Source organism: Solanum pennellii, chromosome 3 (genome assembly GCF_001406875.1).
Source record: "Solanum pennellii chromosome 3, SPENNV200".
Lineage (NCBI taxonomy): Eukaryota > Viridiplantae > Streptophyta > Magnoliopsida > Solanales > Solanaceae > Solanum > Solanum pennellii.
The window spans coordinates 69216024-69234476 of NC_028639.1; the positions used below are offsets into that span (position 1 = coordinate 69216024).

General features: G+C 31.6%; 2 protein-coding genes across 4 annotated transcripts; one reads left to right on the top strand and one right to left on the bottom strand.

Annotated features, from left to right (window-relative positions):
• Window positions 1–1026: 1026 nt before the first annotated feature.
• On the bottom strand, window positions 1027–3764 carry LOC107015394 (protein SPIRAL1-like 1). The gene is made up of 3 exons (XM_015215645.2): window positions 3606–3764; window positions 2026–2308; window positions 1027–1413 (listed from the first exon to the last, which is right to left on the bottom strand). The coding sequence occupies exons 2-3, from the start codon at window positions 2278–2280 to the stop codon at window positions 1333–1335; spliced, it is 336 nt and encodes a 111-aa protein (XP_015071131.1). The 5' UTR covers window positions 2281–2308; window positions 3606–3764; the 3' UTR covers window positions 1027–1332.
• Window positions 3765–5418: 1654 nt separating this feature from the next.
• On the top strand, window positions 5419–11677 carry LOC107015239. 3 transcript variants are annotated; one of them, XM_015215444.2, is made up of 8 exons: window positions 5419–5618; window positions 5727–5784; window positions 7321–8671; window positions 8753–8834; window positions 8921–8987; window positions 10360–10548; window positions 10636–10696; window positions 11100–11677. In XM_015215444.2, exons 3-8 carry the CDS (start codon window positions 7894–7896, stop codon window positions 11288–11290), a joined length of 1368 nt encoding a protein of 455 aa, XP_015070930.1. In that variant the 5' UTR covers window positions 5419–5618; window positions 5727–5784; window positions 7321–7893; the 3' UTR covers window positions 11291–11677. The 3 variants fall into 3 exon arrangements, with proteins under 3 accessions (XP_015070930.1, XP_015070931.1, XP_015070929.1); XM_015215445.2 differs by having other exon boundaries at window positions 5733–5784; XM_015215443.2 differs by lacking the exon at window positions 5727–5784.
• Window positions 11678–18453: the final 6776 nt, after the last annotated feature.

The following is an 18453-nucleotide window of genomic DNA, read 5'->3' on the forward strand; positions in this document are numbered from 1 at the left end:
TCTATATATTTTATTTATTTTATTTTTGAAATTTATGGTTCACGAATCATAAATTCATGATTATTTTCAACTTTCCATGAACTTTCTGAAACATGTGTGATTGATTTTGGTTGAGCTCAAATTTTGTGGGTTCATTCTTGATGATCTAATAAATGATACTCATAGTTTTTCAAGGACAAAATCCCTTTTAGAGTTTGTGGATCACGAAACAGAAAATACAAAAATATTTTGACCTTTCAAGTGCACAAACACATGTTTTTCTTGAAATATGAGTGACCGGCTCTGATTGTGCTCAAAATTTATTGGTTCATCTGTGACGACCTAGTAAGTGATACTCACCGACTTTATTTAAGCTTCAATTTTCTGAAATAATTCGTAACGACCTAATAAATGATACTCATAATTTTTCAGGGATATACATTACTTTTTTTTGAGAGTTTGTGTCACAAAACAAAAGTTTAAAATTATCTCAATTGTTTGTGTATATTAGTTTATAAATTTTTCAAAAAATGTGTGATTAACTAATTTAAGCTCGAACTATCCATATTTTTTGTACAAGAAGTCATTTAGTTATTGTTAAAGATGTTTTGGTACGTCACAACTCTAAATTTATTTATTTATTTTCACAAAACAAACTTATTTTTGAAACTTTTTATATTCGTTGAAATGGCTAAATTTTAAACACTTCCATACATTTTTATATTGTAGGAAGTTATAGTAATGATTCGGTGATGTTATGTTAGAATCTAGACTATAGTCGATCTAATACAGTATGTGGTTGGGAACTTGGATGTACATTGTTAGATATATTTAAATATAAGTCGACAAACTCTCACAGAAGACCACAAAAACGAAAGCATTAAAACCCAATTTAATTGATTAGATTCAATTCTAATATTTGAAAAACACACTAAACTGACATAAAACTAACCTAAGTAAAAACATGAATACCCAAGTTCCAAGGCTGGTTGTGGCCTTTGAATATAGAATTTTTTGGACTGAGAAATAGTAACAACTTAAAAATGCTTTCGCTCGTAATAATAATGGCCATTCAATGTATCTAAAAATGAAAGTCATGCTAGAATCATTGCATCCTAGAACAACAGTAGCACACGAACTAAAACTTGATTTCCTTAAGCAGGCATTGAGCATAGTTCACAGTTGAAGCTTTGGGTATATATCCCAACAGTGAATAGGAAAGGATTATCATATTACAATTGGATCATCTGAATGCCGAGACTGTTTCTCCAGACACAAAATAAACCAACATACAGCAACAGCAGTCTCATTGTTTTGTCATGACTACACAGTTTCATCTTTGGACAGAAGGAACTAGTTCTTGCCATCGCCAAACAGGTAACCAAGGGAAGATCCACCACCTGGTGCTGCATGCACTTTGGTAGATGGGCGATCCTGAAAAGACACAAGATTCAAACATTTAGTTGACAAGACAATATTACCCTGTGTAATAGACAAGAAAAAGGGAATAAGATGTGAAAGAATTAGCATATGCTACTGAGCTAGATAAAGAATGGAAAAGAACATCTTCAGAACAGGATGGTTCAGTTCACATATCCCCTCCCACAAGTTGGTAAAATGTTTATGATGGCAAAATCCCAGATGATTGGAAAACAGAAGTTGCTACAAACAGAAATGTGATGTGACAGAATCAAGAAGCATGTTTTACTGAACTAAATAACGATTGGAAAAGAACTTCCTTCAGAATTTTTTTAGATGTTATTATCCGCAATTTTACTCCTGGAGCAGCAAGAACTGAAGGAGGTGATACAATCAAGAATGCAAGAAGCTATAGTACTGAACTAAATAGAGAACGGAAAAGAAATTTCTTCATTAAAGAATCTGCTTCTATGTAAAGTTCACCTTCTGAAAGCAGTCATTTCAAAAACTAATTCATTTGATCAAGACATGACAATCATAAAGAAAGAACCAATGAGTAGGAGGGGATAAGTGATCTGCAAGGCCATTGTAAAATCAACTTTGAAAGAAAGCTGATCTGCATCTTACCGTGAGGAAATTCCCGGTGTTCTGTCCATCTGCACGGAAATAGTTATTGGAATTGCGCCCCTGGATGCCAGCTGGAATCTGCTTATTAACATTTGGAGCTGGTGCAGTTGCAGTAGGCTTCTGTGGATCGCTTGTAGTAGGTCCTTGATTTTGTGGAGCTTCTACCTTGTTGTTAGTAGCCTTTGGAGGCTCACCATCTCCAAAGAGGTAACCTAGGGAACTCTGTCCTCCACCACTGCTGACTCCACGACCCATGATCTCTCAAACTTTTAATTGATTGATTCTGCTCAAAGCAGCAGTACACAATGTCAGAAAAACTTAGATGACATTGTAAACAAAGAGTATGAAGTACAAACAAGCTCTACGATCCACTGCAGTATACCTCATAAAGATGAACTATAATATGTGTGAGTGAAACGAACTACTAACAGTATCACATATGGAACCTTATAGTTTAAATGGATTCCTCCTGGTGAAAGTTGAGAGAAACTTATATAGAGATTACAAGAACATTATACATTTCAAATTCAAAACTTCAGTCTATATAACTTCTTCTTCCCACTTCAGTATATAACTTGCCTTTCCCATGAACCACCCTATAATAAACTAACCATATCTTATTGAGAAATCACAAAGGTAATTCAGAACTTCTCTTTTATTAGTACAAAGGCAATGCAGAACTTGGTAACATGTGACTACAATGTGGTATAATATTAAGACTGGCATACATATTTTGTGACTAGACACACATACATATAAGTTTGTCCTATTCAGATCAATCAACATAGATACACAATAATGAAATTGCTGCAGACGTAGATTTCAAATCTATCTGGATCTATGATATTAGAAGTCATAAGCTCTGTATCCATTTAGACCAATTACACGCATGTTACACAATTATCTTTTCTTTCTTTGAGCCAGATTTAATATTACTATTATTGACTCGTCCATCTACTGAAACCAGATAACATCTCTCAATTAGCAAGCAAACCTTGCAACCAAGTAAATAGAGTAATACACTCAAAACTTAGACAAAAACACAATCTCCAGCCCAATATAGCATATCAATTGCAAAAGCAACATCAGATTACTGGATATACATGTGCAGTAATTGTTAAATCATCCAGAATGAAACATCACAAACTAAAGCTATTCTAGCAACAACTGTCGGATCAAATATATGATTAGTTCTATCAAACTTGTCATTTTCTTCTAATTTCTTCAGATAACACTTGGAATTTCATCAGTAACACGGAAATCCAACGAATCAGCGGTATACACTGCACACAGATATATCGATGCATGATAATCAACAATACATAAAACAGATAATCATGAGCACTGTGGATGCAAATCAAAATCGCGAAAACTTCAACCTCATCATATATATCAGCAACATTCTATAAACTCAGATCCGAAACCATGATAATTATGAAAAAAAATGATGCATAGATTCTAAACCAAAACGCCGATCCAGAGAAGACGAACTACAACAACAATGGGATTCGACATTCAAAAAAATAAAAAAATGAGATTCAGACTCAGTAAGAGCAAGACGAGAGAGCGGCATCATGTACCTGAGGAGTTCGGATCAGATCTGTTGAGAGAAATTGATCGAAGAGCAGTAGGGCTTTATAGGTACAACTAACGGCACGCACAGCAACGGAAGGGATATGAAAATATCTGAAACACTATTCGGTGTAGTGGGTGCCTGCTTGCATGGCTGGACTTAGTGGACTGTTGTGCAAATAATAACGGGATATTAAGAGGTCGGTTTCGTAATTTTTATGAAATTTTAAATTTTCTTTTCGACCCCTGTCTTTTCAGCTTTATCTAGTTCATATTTGGAATAATTTGAGGTTACAAACTTACAATTATGGGTGAATAAGAGAAACGGAAGGTAAATAAAGGTCATTACAATCATATATAAATTTCATAAATTTATCTCGTATATATTAATCAAATATTTTTTTAAAAGAAAAACTACGAATCACATATAAGGGATAGAAACAAAATCAATTTTATCGATTCTAGAAATCAATACATTAAATTATTTATGGTATTTAAAGCAAGAATTAACATAAAATCTACAATTTAAATTATAACAAAAAGATTGTTCATATTTATTCATCAAATAATTTTAATTTACTAATTTTTTATTTCACTTGTTATTTATGACAAAAATTAAATAAAAATAATTTTTCCCTATTATATCCTTAGTTTATTAAATTGAGTAAATATCTTTAAAAATATATATTTGAAACTCTATAGATAGAAAAGATAAAATAATAAACATGATGTCAAAATTTGATGAATAAAGGGGGTAGGAGGAAGTATTTAAGTGTGTTCGTTCCTAAAATACAATCATCAATTTCGATAATATATTAAGATAATATATTTTCAAAAGACCTCTATATAAATATATGATTTCATTAATATCATAAATTAATAATTCTTTAAAGTACAAATATGTGTAAGACGATTTAGTGAAATATGATTATATTGTGTTGTGTTTTTTCTTAAAATTTAGATATAGTTGAAGCTCATCTCTAACTTTTCTTATTGTATCCAAGAGCTCTGGTGTTGTCTTTTCGAAGTGTATCATAAAATTGTGAAAAATTCTAGATGCGATAAGTGTTTTCTTACGCGTATCTGGTTTCAAAGGTACAATATTATCTTCAACTTCATCATCAACATTGCTTTTTTCGATGGTATCCACAATTTCTTCTAAACTTTTAGACCTCTATACAAATATTACTTTCACTCAGATAATCTAAACAGGTTATAGATATTCATTTTACTATGGTAATCGAGATCATTAATCACGACCTCAAGTTCATGAATAACGTTTCCACAAGTAGGTACATTCAGATTCTCGAAGATTGCATCTCTCGAACGATTTTTACAGTATTGAAAACAATTTGCTATTGTCTCTTGTTAAACATTTTTTGTTCAAACATGAATTGCATAATTGATAGCATCCAAAACATTGATCTTTGTAAGATCATTTTGTCCCACTCCTTAGCCTTCTTTTATCCTAATATAAATTATGTTCGATAATACATCTTGAAAGCTCTTATTATCACAGCATCACAACGTTGAAATTAATAAGTTACTAACGATTTTGATGTATACGTTGTACTTTATGTATGATATTTTTTTATGTGAAATCGATGAATACGATGCATAAATTAGTAAGATACAATGATTTTGAGATAATCAAACTAACCTTCATCAAATTTTAAACTATTATTAAATTAATAAACATTAATTTATGATTAAATAATCTTTGTAAAATAATAAAATTTAATACTATATCAATTTATAGAGGTTTAACTATGCTAATTTATCAATTATATCCTTTTTCCTACGAGAATATTCTCATTTGGCCCCTTTGGAAATAACATTATTAATTCTAAGATCCCCGCAATCTCTTGGAATACCAAAACTGAACTCATTTTCTCCGATCCGTCGTCTTCATAGTTCATATTCCCCAACTTCACTGTCTCACGTCACCTCTCTGTGTTTCGGAAAGCTTGTCGCCTTTAAACACAACAACTTAAAGTGTTTTCTCTCTTCATATGCTTCAGGTATTCTCATCCGCCGGCTTCAATTCTTTTGCTGTTTCAGATTTTGTTTCCGTAACTTAATTTACATTTTTCGGATGGATTGAAGTATTCGATTTGCTTACTTTGAAGTTTTAGGTTGTAATTGAGTTTCAATTTTACTTCATGTGTATGCAGTGCTTCAAATCTGGTAATGCTCTAAAACTTAACTCTGTTGAACGCATCTTACTTTATTTTCGCTTGTTTAATAAACTACAATTGTTAATTTATAGACATTTCCCCTTATTTGGATTGTGATTACACGGTAGTCAAACACATGGACTTGAAGAGATAGGACAGTGGGATGTCACTATGATGTTTACTAATCCTAGGAAGTATGTGTCTTTATGAGGTGTTGACGAAGCGGTGTTTTGTTTGCTCTAGAACTCATGTTAGCTTGATTTGGAGAAAACAAACTAATCTAGTTTATGCTTTTCAATTGTTTTATTGGTTTTAGTAAACATTGCTTAACATATAGAGATAATTGGCCTATGATATTCAATAGTTTGGGATAGATAAGTAGCAACAGGAAATTGGAATTCCTGTTGCTGGTGGTGTTTCACTTGGTATTGAGGTGACTAGTCTGTGAGGAAGAGGCATAGCAGTAAGATTGGTTTCCAGGAATTGGCCGATCTTGAGCTCCCAGATTATGTTGCTAAAAAGAGAACTAGTAAGGATGTATTGAACTGAGAAATGAAGTACACAGCAGTGCTGCATTCGTAGAAGGAGAGCATAGCTTGTATATCGCTGCCTTCATAACATGCAGTGGCGGATGTAGCTAACAAGATGGTTCAGTTGAACCCTGTAATTTTAATTTGGAGCTTAGCTATATGGGTAGTATATCACCAAAATTTCAGTAAAACACATTTTGAACCCATCATTTCAAAAGTTCAATGGGTTCACTGGTAAAATTATAAAGATTAAACCCTTCAAGTTAAAATCTTTGATCTGACATTGATTACATGAAGGGCTAAAACAAACAAACAGAAAAAATAGAAAATAGGCAAAATAGGAGGGTACTTTTTGTGATCTTTGTATATTTGATATTGAATGCTTTAGAGGCTCCATAGGAATACAATTCTAAAATGAGCTCGCGTCACTGGTCGTCTTACTAAATGAAACCAGGTCACAAGCAAGAAGTTGTTTTGTGGATATGAGTTCACAGAGAAATAAAAGAAAATGAGAATTAAACCCTTCAAGTTAAAATCTTTGATCTGACATTGATTACATGAAGGGCTAAAACAAACAAACAGAAAAAATAGAAAATAGGCAAAATAGGAGGGTACTTTTTGTGATCTTTGTATATTTGATATTGAATGCTTTAGAGGCTCCATAGGAATACAATTCTAAAATGAGCTCGCGTCACTGGTCGTCTTACTAAATGAAACCAGGTCACAAGCAAGAAGTTGTTTTGTGGATATGAGTTCACAGAGAAATAAAAGAAAATGAGAATCAAGCTGAAGAGACGAGCCTGCCCCTTGAAAATAATGTAGTTTGCCGGTCTCTACGTTGTCATGTTTAAGGATTTTTGTTCCGATAGTTTGGATTTGATGTTAAACAAGTTGCATTGTGATGAGAGTTTGCATACATAGGCATCATATTTCCTTCTGAGAGCAGTTAATTTATTGAGGTCAAGACGAGGTCCGCTAATATATTCAAGACTAAGAGTGCTAATAATCTACTGCAGGAAGCAGAGATGGAATTCTATTTCTCCTACATGAAGTATACATCAATCATGGAGTACGCTGTAATTTGAGATAGCAAAACAAAAGCCACTATTATTGACATCACTTTTGCATGGTGAAAGCCTCGAGTTTATTGAGGTTAATGCTTCTGAAATTGAGAGGGGGAGTCCACAATATGTACAAGATCAAGATAGCTTATAACCTACTGCAGGAAACAGAGACAGAATTCTATTGCTCTTTCCAGCAGCTACCAGCAATTTTGGATGATACTGTGATTCAAGAGAGCACAATAAGATCTACGAACATAAGACATTATTTTGCCTGCTGACAGCAGTGAGTTTAATCAGATTAATTTTGCAATTCAGACAAGGAGCCCACAAATATTCCTAGACCAAGAGTGCTAATAACCTCTTGCAGGAAGCAGAGAATAAATTCTATTCAGTATACAAACAATTTGAAGTATATTGTTATTCAGGAGAGCAAAGCAAAGTCATCTAACATAGACATCAGTTTGCTTGATGAAAGCACTGAGTTTATTGGGTTAGCAATTTTGTAATTGAGACGAAAAGTTCAAGATGTATCCAAGACCAAGGGTGCTAATAACATATTGCAGGAAGAGAAAAAATTCTCTCTCTCTTTCAACTAGTGTACCAGATATCATGGAGGATGTTGCGATTCAGGAGAGCAAAACAAAGTCCACTAACGCCGACACTACTTTGCCTGATGAATGCACTGTTTTTTCATCTGAAACAAGGAATCTACAGATGTATCCAAGATCAAAAGTGCTGATAACATATTGCAGGAAGAGGAGAAGGAATTCTGTTGCTCTTGCAAGCACTATACCAGCAATTGTGGAGGATGCGGTGATTGAAGAGAGCAAAATAAAATCGGCTAACATGGACATCACTTTGTCTGCTGAAAGCAGTGAGTTTATTGAGGTTAATGATTTTTCCATTGTTACGAGGAGTGAACAAGTACATCCAAGACCGAGAGTACTAATAACCTATTTTAGAAAGAGGAGAAGGAATTTCAGTACTCTTGGAAACAGTTTACCAGCATTCATGGAGAATGTTGGAACTTGCACTTTTGGGTCTTTAACCAATGAAATTTTCGATGGGAAAAGACAATCTTTAGCTGAAAGTAGTTCTTCTCCGTCAAATATGTGTGCTTTCATAGATGAAAACACTGAAATCGCAAATATCAGGACCGTCCCTCCATTGAGGAGAGCGCTTAATGGACGTTCAAATAAAAAGCTCCTTGTACTTGATCTGAATGGACTTCTTGCTGATATTGTTCCGCTTCAACTTGTGCCGCGTGGTTTTAAAGTGGACATCATTGTTTCAGGGAAAGCAGGTGGTAGTGGCGCCAATAATTTCATTCTGAAGTCTACTTTGTCTTTTGAAAAATCTTCTAATTGAGTGATCGTTTTACCAGTTTTCAAAAGGCCTTTTCATGATGATTTTCTGCAATTCTGCTTTGAGAAATTTAATGTAGGTGTTTGGTCATCGAGAATCAGGTAGTTTCTGAATTTTTTTCACTTCCATATTTATGAAGTTCATATATGTGTTAACATATTTATTTGTGTTGTCCAAAAATTTGCAGGAAGAATGTAGAGTCGTTTCTTGATTTTCTACTGGGAAATGCCAAGGAAAAATTGCTCTTCTGTTGGGTAAGAATCTGTTCTTCCTCAATATCGTAAATTAGCGTCAGTGCAAGTCTGCAAACTTTAATCTGAAAGCACCAGGAACAAAAAAAATAATCTTGTGAGCATGGTTGCTTAATTCTGGAGATCAAACAGCCCTAGGAAATTACACTTACTTAGAACAAGAATCAGGTCCATGTGAAAAAGCACATGTGATTTCAGTATGGTCTTTCTTGTATGAGCACCCAGGATTGTATTATGCTTTCTTCTTCCATTTTACTGTTTTCCTGTGTCTTTTTATGGAATTATGAAGCTGTAAATATGATCATCCCATTGATGGGTTGTAAGCTAATAAATTTGAGCTAAGGCTAGTACATGGATTTTTGCTTTCTTGTTTCATTTAAGGAGATCCTTTCCAGAAATTTGATAATGCATGTTCAACCGAGTTTAGAAGGCTGTGATTGGTCCAAATGGTGGCGGGTCACAGATTGATTTCTCGGTTATAAAAAGAAAAGCCTTTGTGAGGTCACCAGTTTTTTTAAAAAAAGGTGCCTCTGAGGGTCAGGTAGGAAATAGCTCTCATAAAAATATTCATGGATATATCATTATCTTTTGTGTGTCTATACAGGGTTTGGGTGAACATTCTGTGAGCAGTGTGTCCTTTGAGTGAATTCCGAGAATGCTCAAAGGATCACCTCCTTAGAAGAGTAACCACCACCTATCAGGCTACATCAACCAAGTGAACACTATACAAAATCTGTCCCAATTCATAACTGAAGGCTCTAGCATACTTACATGCAGGGAATTTTCTTTTTTGGCATTGTCCTTTGAAATTTGTAGTAACTATAGCTTCACAATATAGTGACACTGTAGGTGTGGAGCTTCGCCCTCTCTTTCTCCATTGATCTTCTTCAACTCATCTCTCGTCTCTTGCTCTCGATTTTCCCTTTTGCTTGTGGACCGAAAAGTATCTTAGAATCCCTGATGCTGGTTTAGTAGGCCTCATGAAGGACATCCTGGGATAAAAAGATTGTTAGGAGAGGATCTAATGCTTTGGTAAATTGTACTAACGGAATATCCCCTGAATAATCTATTCTTGCATTTAATTTGAATCTGACGTTTTAGTACCAAAAAACCCTTGAAGCACTTAATTCTAATCTCATGCTACATTGCTTATCCTAATCAATTAATATTTTGTTTCCCTCAAAATGTTTTTTTAGATGTTGGCATCTTTTCCTACATATTCAACGAAATGAAAGACGAGAAATACTTGTTACAGTATTTCATAAACTTCGATTATGAGTTTGATTTAACTAAACTGATAGCCTAGCCTTGTCCTGTTATAGTTTTTTTCGTTCGTAGCTTTCAACTCTGTATAATAACATAGAATGTCATGCAGGATCAATCCCATTGCACTGATACTGATTTCCCTGTTGTTGGTAAGAAGAGAAGCAAGCCTATTATTTTGAAGAAGCTTAAAAAATTATGGGAGAAGTTTGAACCAGATCTTCCATGGGAGAGGGGTGAATATGATGAGTCAAACACACTTCTGTTGGACGATTCTCCTCACAAGGCCTTGTGTAATCCAGTGAGTATTAACCCTTTCTTTGTTGCCGAGAACCTTCCTCCATGACCTTTAAGTAAATGATTTTGCACTGTGTTTATTTATTTTCAGCCAAACACAGCAGTATTTCCAAGTACATACCTCTACACGGATGAGAAAGATGATTCATTAGGTGTGTATCTCTCTCTCTTCCAAACATGTACATGATAGGTAATCAGACTATTATGTTTGGACTTCACTTTATGCATCTCCTGATTGGGCATTTTCATATAAATCGTGCAAATAGATGCTGTCCTTGGATTTTCATCTTTTCTGAATGGGTCTCAAATTGTACTTGAAAGTTTCCCACATTTCAACTTCTTTCAATATAACCAAGTGCTTTATTTTAATGTGAATATATTTGGTTCAAGTAATTCCTCTATTTGTGTGGGATATGAATGATAGTTGTATTCCCTGTGAGTGCATGAATATGACTTGAATACTATTGTGTCCAATTTATTTTTAATGACGTAGTTGTATTATATCCATCCAGTTCTGTCAAGATTAAATAAGTTTCATCTCATTATTCTCAACAGGGCCAGAGGGTGATCTGCGCATTTATCTTGATGGACTGTCCAGGGCTGAAAATGTTCAGAAGTATGTAGAGAGTAATCCATTTGGTCAACGACCAATCACTGAAAAGAATGCATCTTGGCGTTACTATCGCAAAGTCATTGAAGCCACTTCATGCATTCCAGAACATAGTGCTGACACAATTTCGACTTAGCAACACTGATGCTACACTTAAACTTTTGCAACTATCTTTCGGATTGCTGTAGTTGGGGGATGCCTGCTTTGGTTGGGATTCAATATTTTTTGGGCATTACACCCAGGACACAACAACTGCAACAGTAGCCTCATCCCTGACCCAAAACTGTAAAGTATATCCTCCCCCATCAAGTATACTCTAGTAGCAAGCTGTAACCTAGGCAAGTTCATGTAGTATTATTCCATCCAAGAACAAAGACGTATAGTTAGTCCTGGCTTCGTGCAGCTCACAGGTACACACAATAGTTTTGTTGTATTTTTGGACAAAAGTTTTTTTATTGTCCCTTTTCCCCCCTGATGGATGATGGATTTTAGTTTCATTGAATTTCTCTCAAGTCTGATTACATCTTACCCTCCTAGACCCGCGACTTGTGGGATTACTCGGTGTTTTAGTTTCATACTTTCATTAAATTTTAGTTTCATTTTGTACCCTTAAAAATCCCAGACTGGTGCACTGTGACCAGCAAAGTAAATTAGCTGCAAATACAATAATAGCTGACAAAATTATTCAGTAGTCAATATTTTGCCCCCCTTTGAATTCAAGATTTTAGTTGCCCACCTTCCTCGTCACTGTCAACATCACAATCTCTCTCTCTCTCTCTCTCTGTGTATTCTCTTATGTGGTAGTTAGAATTTATTAGTCATATCACTATCTAATAGTAAATAACTTAACCCAATATACTATTATTACATGTCTATTTGTACTCAACTCTAATATTTTAGAGTACATTATTAAGAATCTATTTATTGCTTATATAACTTCATCATATGTACCTACCATATGCTTCCATGTGCATTAAACCAACTTCAAATTTCTTTTACTATATATACCAAAGAAATAAATAAGGAGAGAAACATTGGACTTAATTTTATACTTGTCATTTCTGGATACACATACAAAAATTGAGCCCACAATTATGAATTATGATAGTGATAATCAACCAAATAATGGTGGTCGTGGTCCATAGTTGGGTCCTTTTGACAGCTACGAAGAGCCCAAATATGTTGAGGATAGTGTAAATGAGTGTCTGTGGTTAGAATGAGATAATACTTTTTAGGTGCCTTGTCCTTTATCAACCAACTCACTAATTAAGTTATTAGGTAACTAATTACAATCAACACGTGCTTTACACTTGGAAATTTATTTTATGATCTGGCTTAGCTTAATTGCATTCATTTGTAGCTTCCATCCAAAAAAAACTTGTCTCATCTATTTCTCTTCAATTGACATATAGCTGATCGAATTCACCGTTTACTTTTCCTAACTGATATACATATTATACATCTGTTGCTTATTTTTTAGTTTTAAGTTGTTGGATGAACGACTATTTACTATCTATGTCCTTTTATTATTATTATTATTATTTGTTTTTTTTAGTGATGTGTAACTACAAAATCCTTGTTTACTCAACCTTCATGGTCCCTATAGTGTCACGGGCACAATAAATTTGGGTTGTCAATTTGAAGCAACTAGTTGCTTTCACAATAACTACAAAATGTGATAAATATTTATATGAATTACAATTTAATGGAAGTGCCACAAATAGATAGAAATCTATTGCTTTATACCTAATTGTATTTATTACATCTACATGAGTCATGGCCCCTTTTTGATGACCTAAAAGGTAAACAAAATCTAGAGCTTTATAAAAAAAGTGCATCTTGATGATAAACAATATATTCTTCAAAAATTAGGTTTAGAAGCTTGGTATTTCAAAACAAAAAGCGAAAGTTAGGGTTTACTTTTTTTTTTTTTAACTTTAAAAATGATAGCCAAAAGTTAATTATAAGTGTTAAACTTTTTCTTTCAAGAAATATCATTACTTGAGAATAATTAATGAGTAGTAGTCTTAATTTGTCTTTTTCTTCTTTTCTTGGAACTTGGAAGAAAAGCTTTGCAAGATTCTCCCTATATCCTTCTTTTCTTAATTAGACATCTTAGATATAAAAATACCTAACGATAAATTTTTAAAAAGTTAATAAAGGAATTTAAATAATAAAAAGAATCAATATACCAGAAAATCAACATAATTCAACGATTAATATTATAAAAATAGACCACCATATATGATTATAAATGTCACATGCCACTCGCTTCGCCATTGATCTCCGATTAAAGCTTTGAAAAAAAAAATCCTAATGGATGGATTTATGAAAAACTCTTTTTCCTAACTTTAGTCATACAAATCTCAATTAGTCGAGATCCTATTACCCTAAAGCACAGAATAGAAATATAAAAAGATACTATTGAATTTTAATGGGACCTCTATCACTCCTCACAAGTTCAGGATTGCACATTAATGATTAGATTGGATAAACTATGAATGGTTGAGCCCCAACTTTTGGTGAAAAAAAACTATCTTACACAACCCAATGCAATGATATATGTCCACTTTACACACAAAGATTTATTTAAAATTAAAGTAATAGGAGAAGAAAAAGGTTGGGCATAATGTAGCAATCAAAGGATAGTAGGGTTGTTGAAAGAAATTTAGGTTAGAACATGGGCTAATATGATTGAGTTGTTATTGCCTAATAGAGTTAAATTATATTATAGGGCACCTCACATGCATGTGGAGTGGTTTATTGATTATTCACTTTTTTGCATGTGCCTCTCACCTATTTCCCTTTGCTCAAACCACTCTGTCTCTTGTCTACACCTACATATCAACATCATTTTTATTTGCTTTTCCCTTCATATCTCCTCTCCTCGTGCTCGATTTTTATATTTATATCGCCTCTTCTAGTGTTCGTTATCTATATTAAAATTTGACTATAGTTAATTCGCATAAAAAAATTTCACATTGAAAATATGAACTTTGTAACAAAGGAGATTCATTACTCGGGGGATTCGAATATGAGATCTCTAGTTAAGGATGAAGGAGTACTAATACCACTTCGCCACAATCCTTATTGATCCCTTTATATTATTGTATTCCATTAGCGTTTCGTCATAAATTTTTTGGATTTGATGATTTATCTTTAATTTATTTCGGTCGATCATGAAATTTGATAAGATTATTACACTAAAAATAATTAAAGTTTCTATGATCTTTTCTCACAAAACTACTGTTTTTTTTTTAAAAAAAAATATATCCTAGTATAACTTCAAATTACAAAAACTCAAATTTTCAAATTTCGACTTCGTAATTTATGACCAAACGAGATATTCACATTATTTCATCATGATCCAAAGTGCATAGGTCCGTTCTACTACTGTAGTATATTTTTATTTATATTTATGTATGCACAAACTTGCTACTTATGGTTATGATTTCTTAAACTTTAATTTCAAGTCATGTTAACACAGTTACTTTCAGCGTCTAATGAATGATTTATATAAAATTCAAGAAAATTTATGAATATTTAAGGAGAGATTAAAAAAGTAATTTAATCAGTTAACCCTTATGATTAATGTTATTAAATAATTTTCGTAATATGTCTGCAATATTTTAAGGACATTCAAATAGACAGAAGAGAATATTAATGTTGTTGAACGGTCATCATCAAACGTTGTCATTTATTCTTTCTTAAAACAAAATATATAACCGTTCCCTTAAAAAGTTTTAAGTCATATTTAAGATCATAAAAAAAAATTTATATACTATATTTCTAACTTTTCAATTTATGATCATAATTTTTTTTTAAAAAAATTTCGTATACAGTCAAATTAAAACAAACATCGAAACAGGAGTTTATATGTATTTCTTTTAGTGGAGTGGGGGTAGGGGGATTTTTTTAATTTTTTTAAGAATGTCAACTGATATATAATTACGAGAAAAAAGAATAAAGATATCCTGAACCGGTATGCAGATACTCTCCGTTACACTTTTGGGACACTGGTGCATTTGTCATCCAAAAACTAGAGCATATTACATATTTACCCTTTACTCTAACGGAAAACTTAATAGGGACACGTCACACAATCTTATTCGCCGATTCGATATTTGATAAATATCGAATCAATATATAAGATTATACCACGTGTATGTCCGTTAATATAAAGAATATATATGTTCTACTGTACAGATGGTGCAGGGACATAAATATCTCAAAAATACGACAGAAATATCTGTATACTATTTATAATAATTCGAGGATATATTTATCTTTTTTTCCTTATAATTAAACTATTAGAACAAAAATAGATTTGACCACAATTTTGCACATGTGGCATGCATAACCATAATATGGTAGAATAACTTAATAAGAATATAATTACGTACGCCAACTGCTTTAGCTACCTATTAATTTCTTGTTTAAATTAAGATAAGATCTAATTAACAATTATCTATTTTTAATTTGTGGCTTTGGTTTGACACCAAGTACAAATAAGGTTTGTTGGGTGACCATGGACCACTAATAATTTTTTTTTTTCACATTGTACTTTAATTAGGTTCTATACGTATTTCAATCAATATCATAAAAAATTGGGGAAATTAATTAAAGGTAGTTGTAAAGGAAAGATGAAAATGAAAGGGGCTAATAATTTTAATCCAATTAAATGAGTTGAACATTTCAACTATAATATTTGCATTGAAACGTAAGTTAAATTACATTTACATAAGCACAAAAGATAATGAGTTATAGTGGATGTCGACATCTTTTTATTTTTAATTAAAGATTTCGAATTTAAATTTTTTTAAAAAATATCTCTTGGGCTCACCTCCATAAATGAGCTTTTTAATGTATAAATTTAAATTTAATCGAACGTAGAAAAAGAGAAAAAGATTTGAAATGTATCTGAGTCATGATTGAAATTGTTGTAACAATACCAAACGTTCGAAATGACTTTATACCCTGCATTATTTAATAGTATATTATAAATGTATATATGTGTCTACATGGACATCATAACAATTGCATCATTATAGATAATAATGTGTCTACGTGGGTATATATATATATATATATATATATATATATATGTATATATATCTTTAAAATATTCTATTAAATAGTGCATAGGGTAAAAGGGCCTTTGGTATCGTAACAACACTTTCGATCAAAATTAAAATATTTTTCAAATTATTTTCGCTTAAAAAATGCAAGTGTAAAAGATAATTATAATTTAAAGATATAGTAATATAAGGCGTGGATGCAAGGGAAAATCACCATCAAATCTTTATTAGTTACATACATAATTTGTTGAGGTGACCTTTTTTCTAATTAAGAGAGTTTGATATTTTTTTTTCCTAATGTAAATTGATCTCTCTCTTTAAGGGTATTAGTCATTTTTAATTTACGTATGATAATTTTAGTATTCGGATCAGTTTATGAGCCCTCGATAGGTAATATCTTATATACTGTTAATGTATTTATTAAATAATTATGTTTATCAAGTTTTGAAGTAATCGAAAGAAATCACTTAATTTAAAATCAAAAGTGATGGTTTAATTACGCAATTCATTAGGTGTTTGTATGGTCTTTGTGGAACTCATCCACTAAAATATATTCTAAAATTTTTTGAACGTATAATTTGATTCTTTTCTCAAGGATGTTATAATTGTATTATGGAAAAATTATTTCAACTGGTCAACTTTTGATTGTATGATTTTTAAATTTTCATATCGTGCTCTCATATTTCTAATCAAAATTACTCATATTTATTTTGAAATATGTTAATTTGTAAGTGATACTATAAACATAATTACAAAATATTTCAGTCTTTTAAAATTGCCAAAAAAAAATTGTAGTTCAATTGAATTTATTTTAAAATAAAATATCCAAGGGTTCTGCTTTTAGAATAGGGTCAAATCGCCAATAATTAGCCTTAACTTCATCATTTAATTGTGACTCATTAATTTGTATTTAGTTTGAATTTCCGTTTATGCCCCCTACACACCTTTTCTAGACTCTAAAATTGGTCAAGAATAATTAATTTTTCACAAATCTAAAAAGTCTCCTTCGTGATTAATTTTCAAAGGTTAATTAAATCACATTAATTCAATATTTTAAACAAAAAAATTAGATATTCTAAAACTATATGAAAAGTACTATAAATTACAACTTTTTGCATATTAATATGATGAAAAAATACATCTTAAAATGTTAATCAAATTTTTTATAGTTTGATTCTAATAATACAAACCATGACAAACAATACCGGACGGAGAAAGTATTTATTAACATCATTATTAAGATTTCTTTGTTAAAATTTTTCTTAATTTTTAAGAGTAAGTTAATTCCTTAATCCATATAATCAAGCCTAAAGTATCAAAAAAATAAGATAAATAAGTTAAAATAAAAAAAAATAAGATTGAAGGCTATAAGTGGATTCCTTAATTGTCTTTAAAAATTTTTTTGTTGTCATATAACTTTAAATTTATGGATAAAACTACTAGTTAATTCTTATTAACATTAAAAATGACTATTTGTGAATTTTACCTTACAATTTCCTAATTCCTAATTTATACACAAGGGGGCGTATTATTAACCTGTCGAGTAATTTATTCAATTTATTAAAAATTAAATTGATACGTAGGCCAAATTAATCAATGCAAAACCTTGTCAATTTTTTTCTAAAAAATAATATTTTATTGATATAATAATAATAATAAAACTCATATTTTTTTAATACAAATAATTTTTATAATTTAATCCGATCATTTAACACCTAATCATATAATCAAATATAAAGGAACCCTTAAGTACCAACAAGATAATAAGTGGTTTCATTAATACCGGCCATCCATTTAATTCTGTGCCAGTTTGTGTAAACGCGTGCATTGCAGTCTTAGGCTGTCCTAATTAAACCATGATTAGCCCATTAATACAAAAATTATTATTTTACACAAGAAAACTACCCACTTTTTAATCTGGATTTCTGACACTTTTTCCATTTTTTTAATTTCTATTAAAATAAAATAATTAAAAATTCCAATGGAAATAAATAAATAAAATACAAGCTAGTCTGCTCATTCTTTATGTAAGTTGACATTATTTAATCTCATTTTTTATGTGTTATGTTTCACCAAACTATTACTCCCATTCATTTGTTAAAAAAAAAAAGCCAATTGATTCTGGTATACCATTAGCAGTTGAGAGTTAATATATATATATATTTTAATTTGCTTATCATATTTTTTCGTTTTTTAATAAATTTTTAATTATAAATTTCCA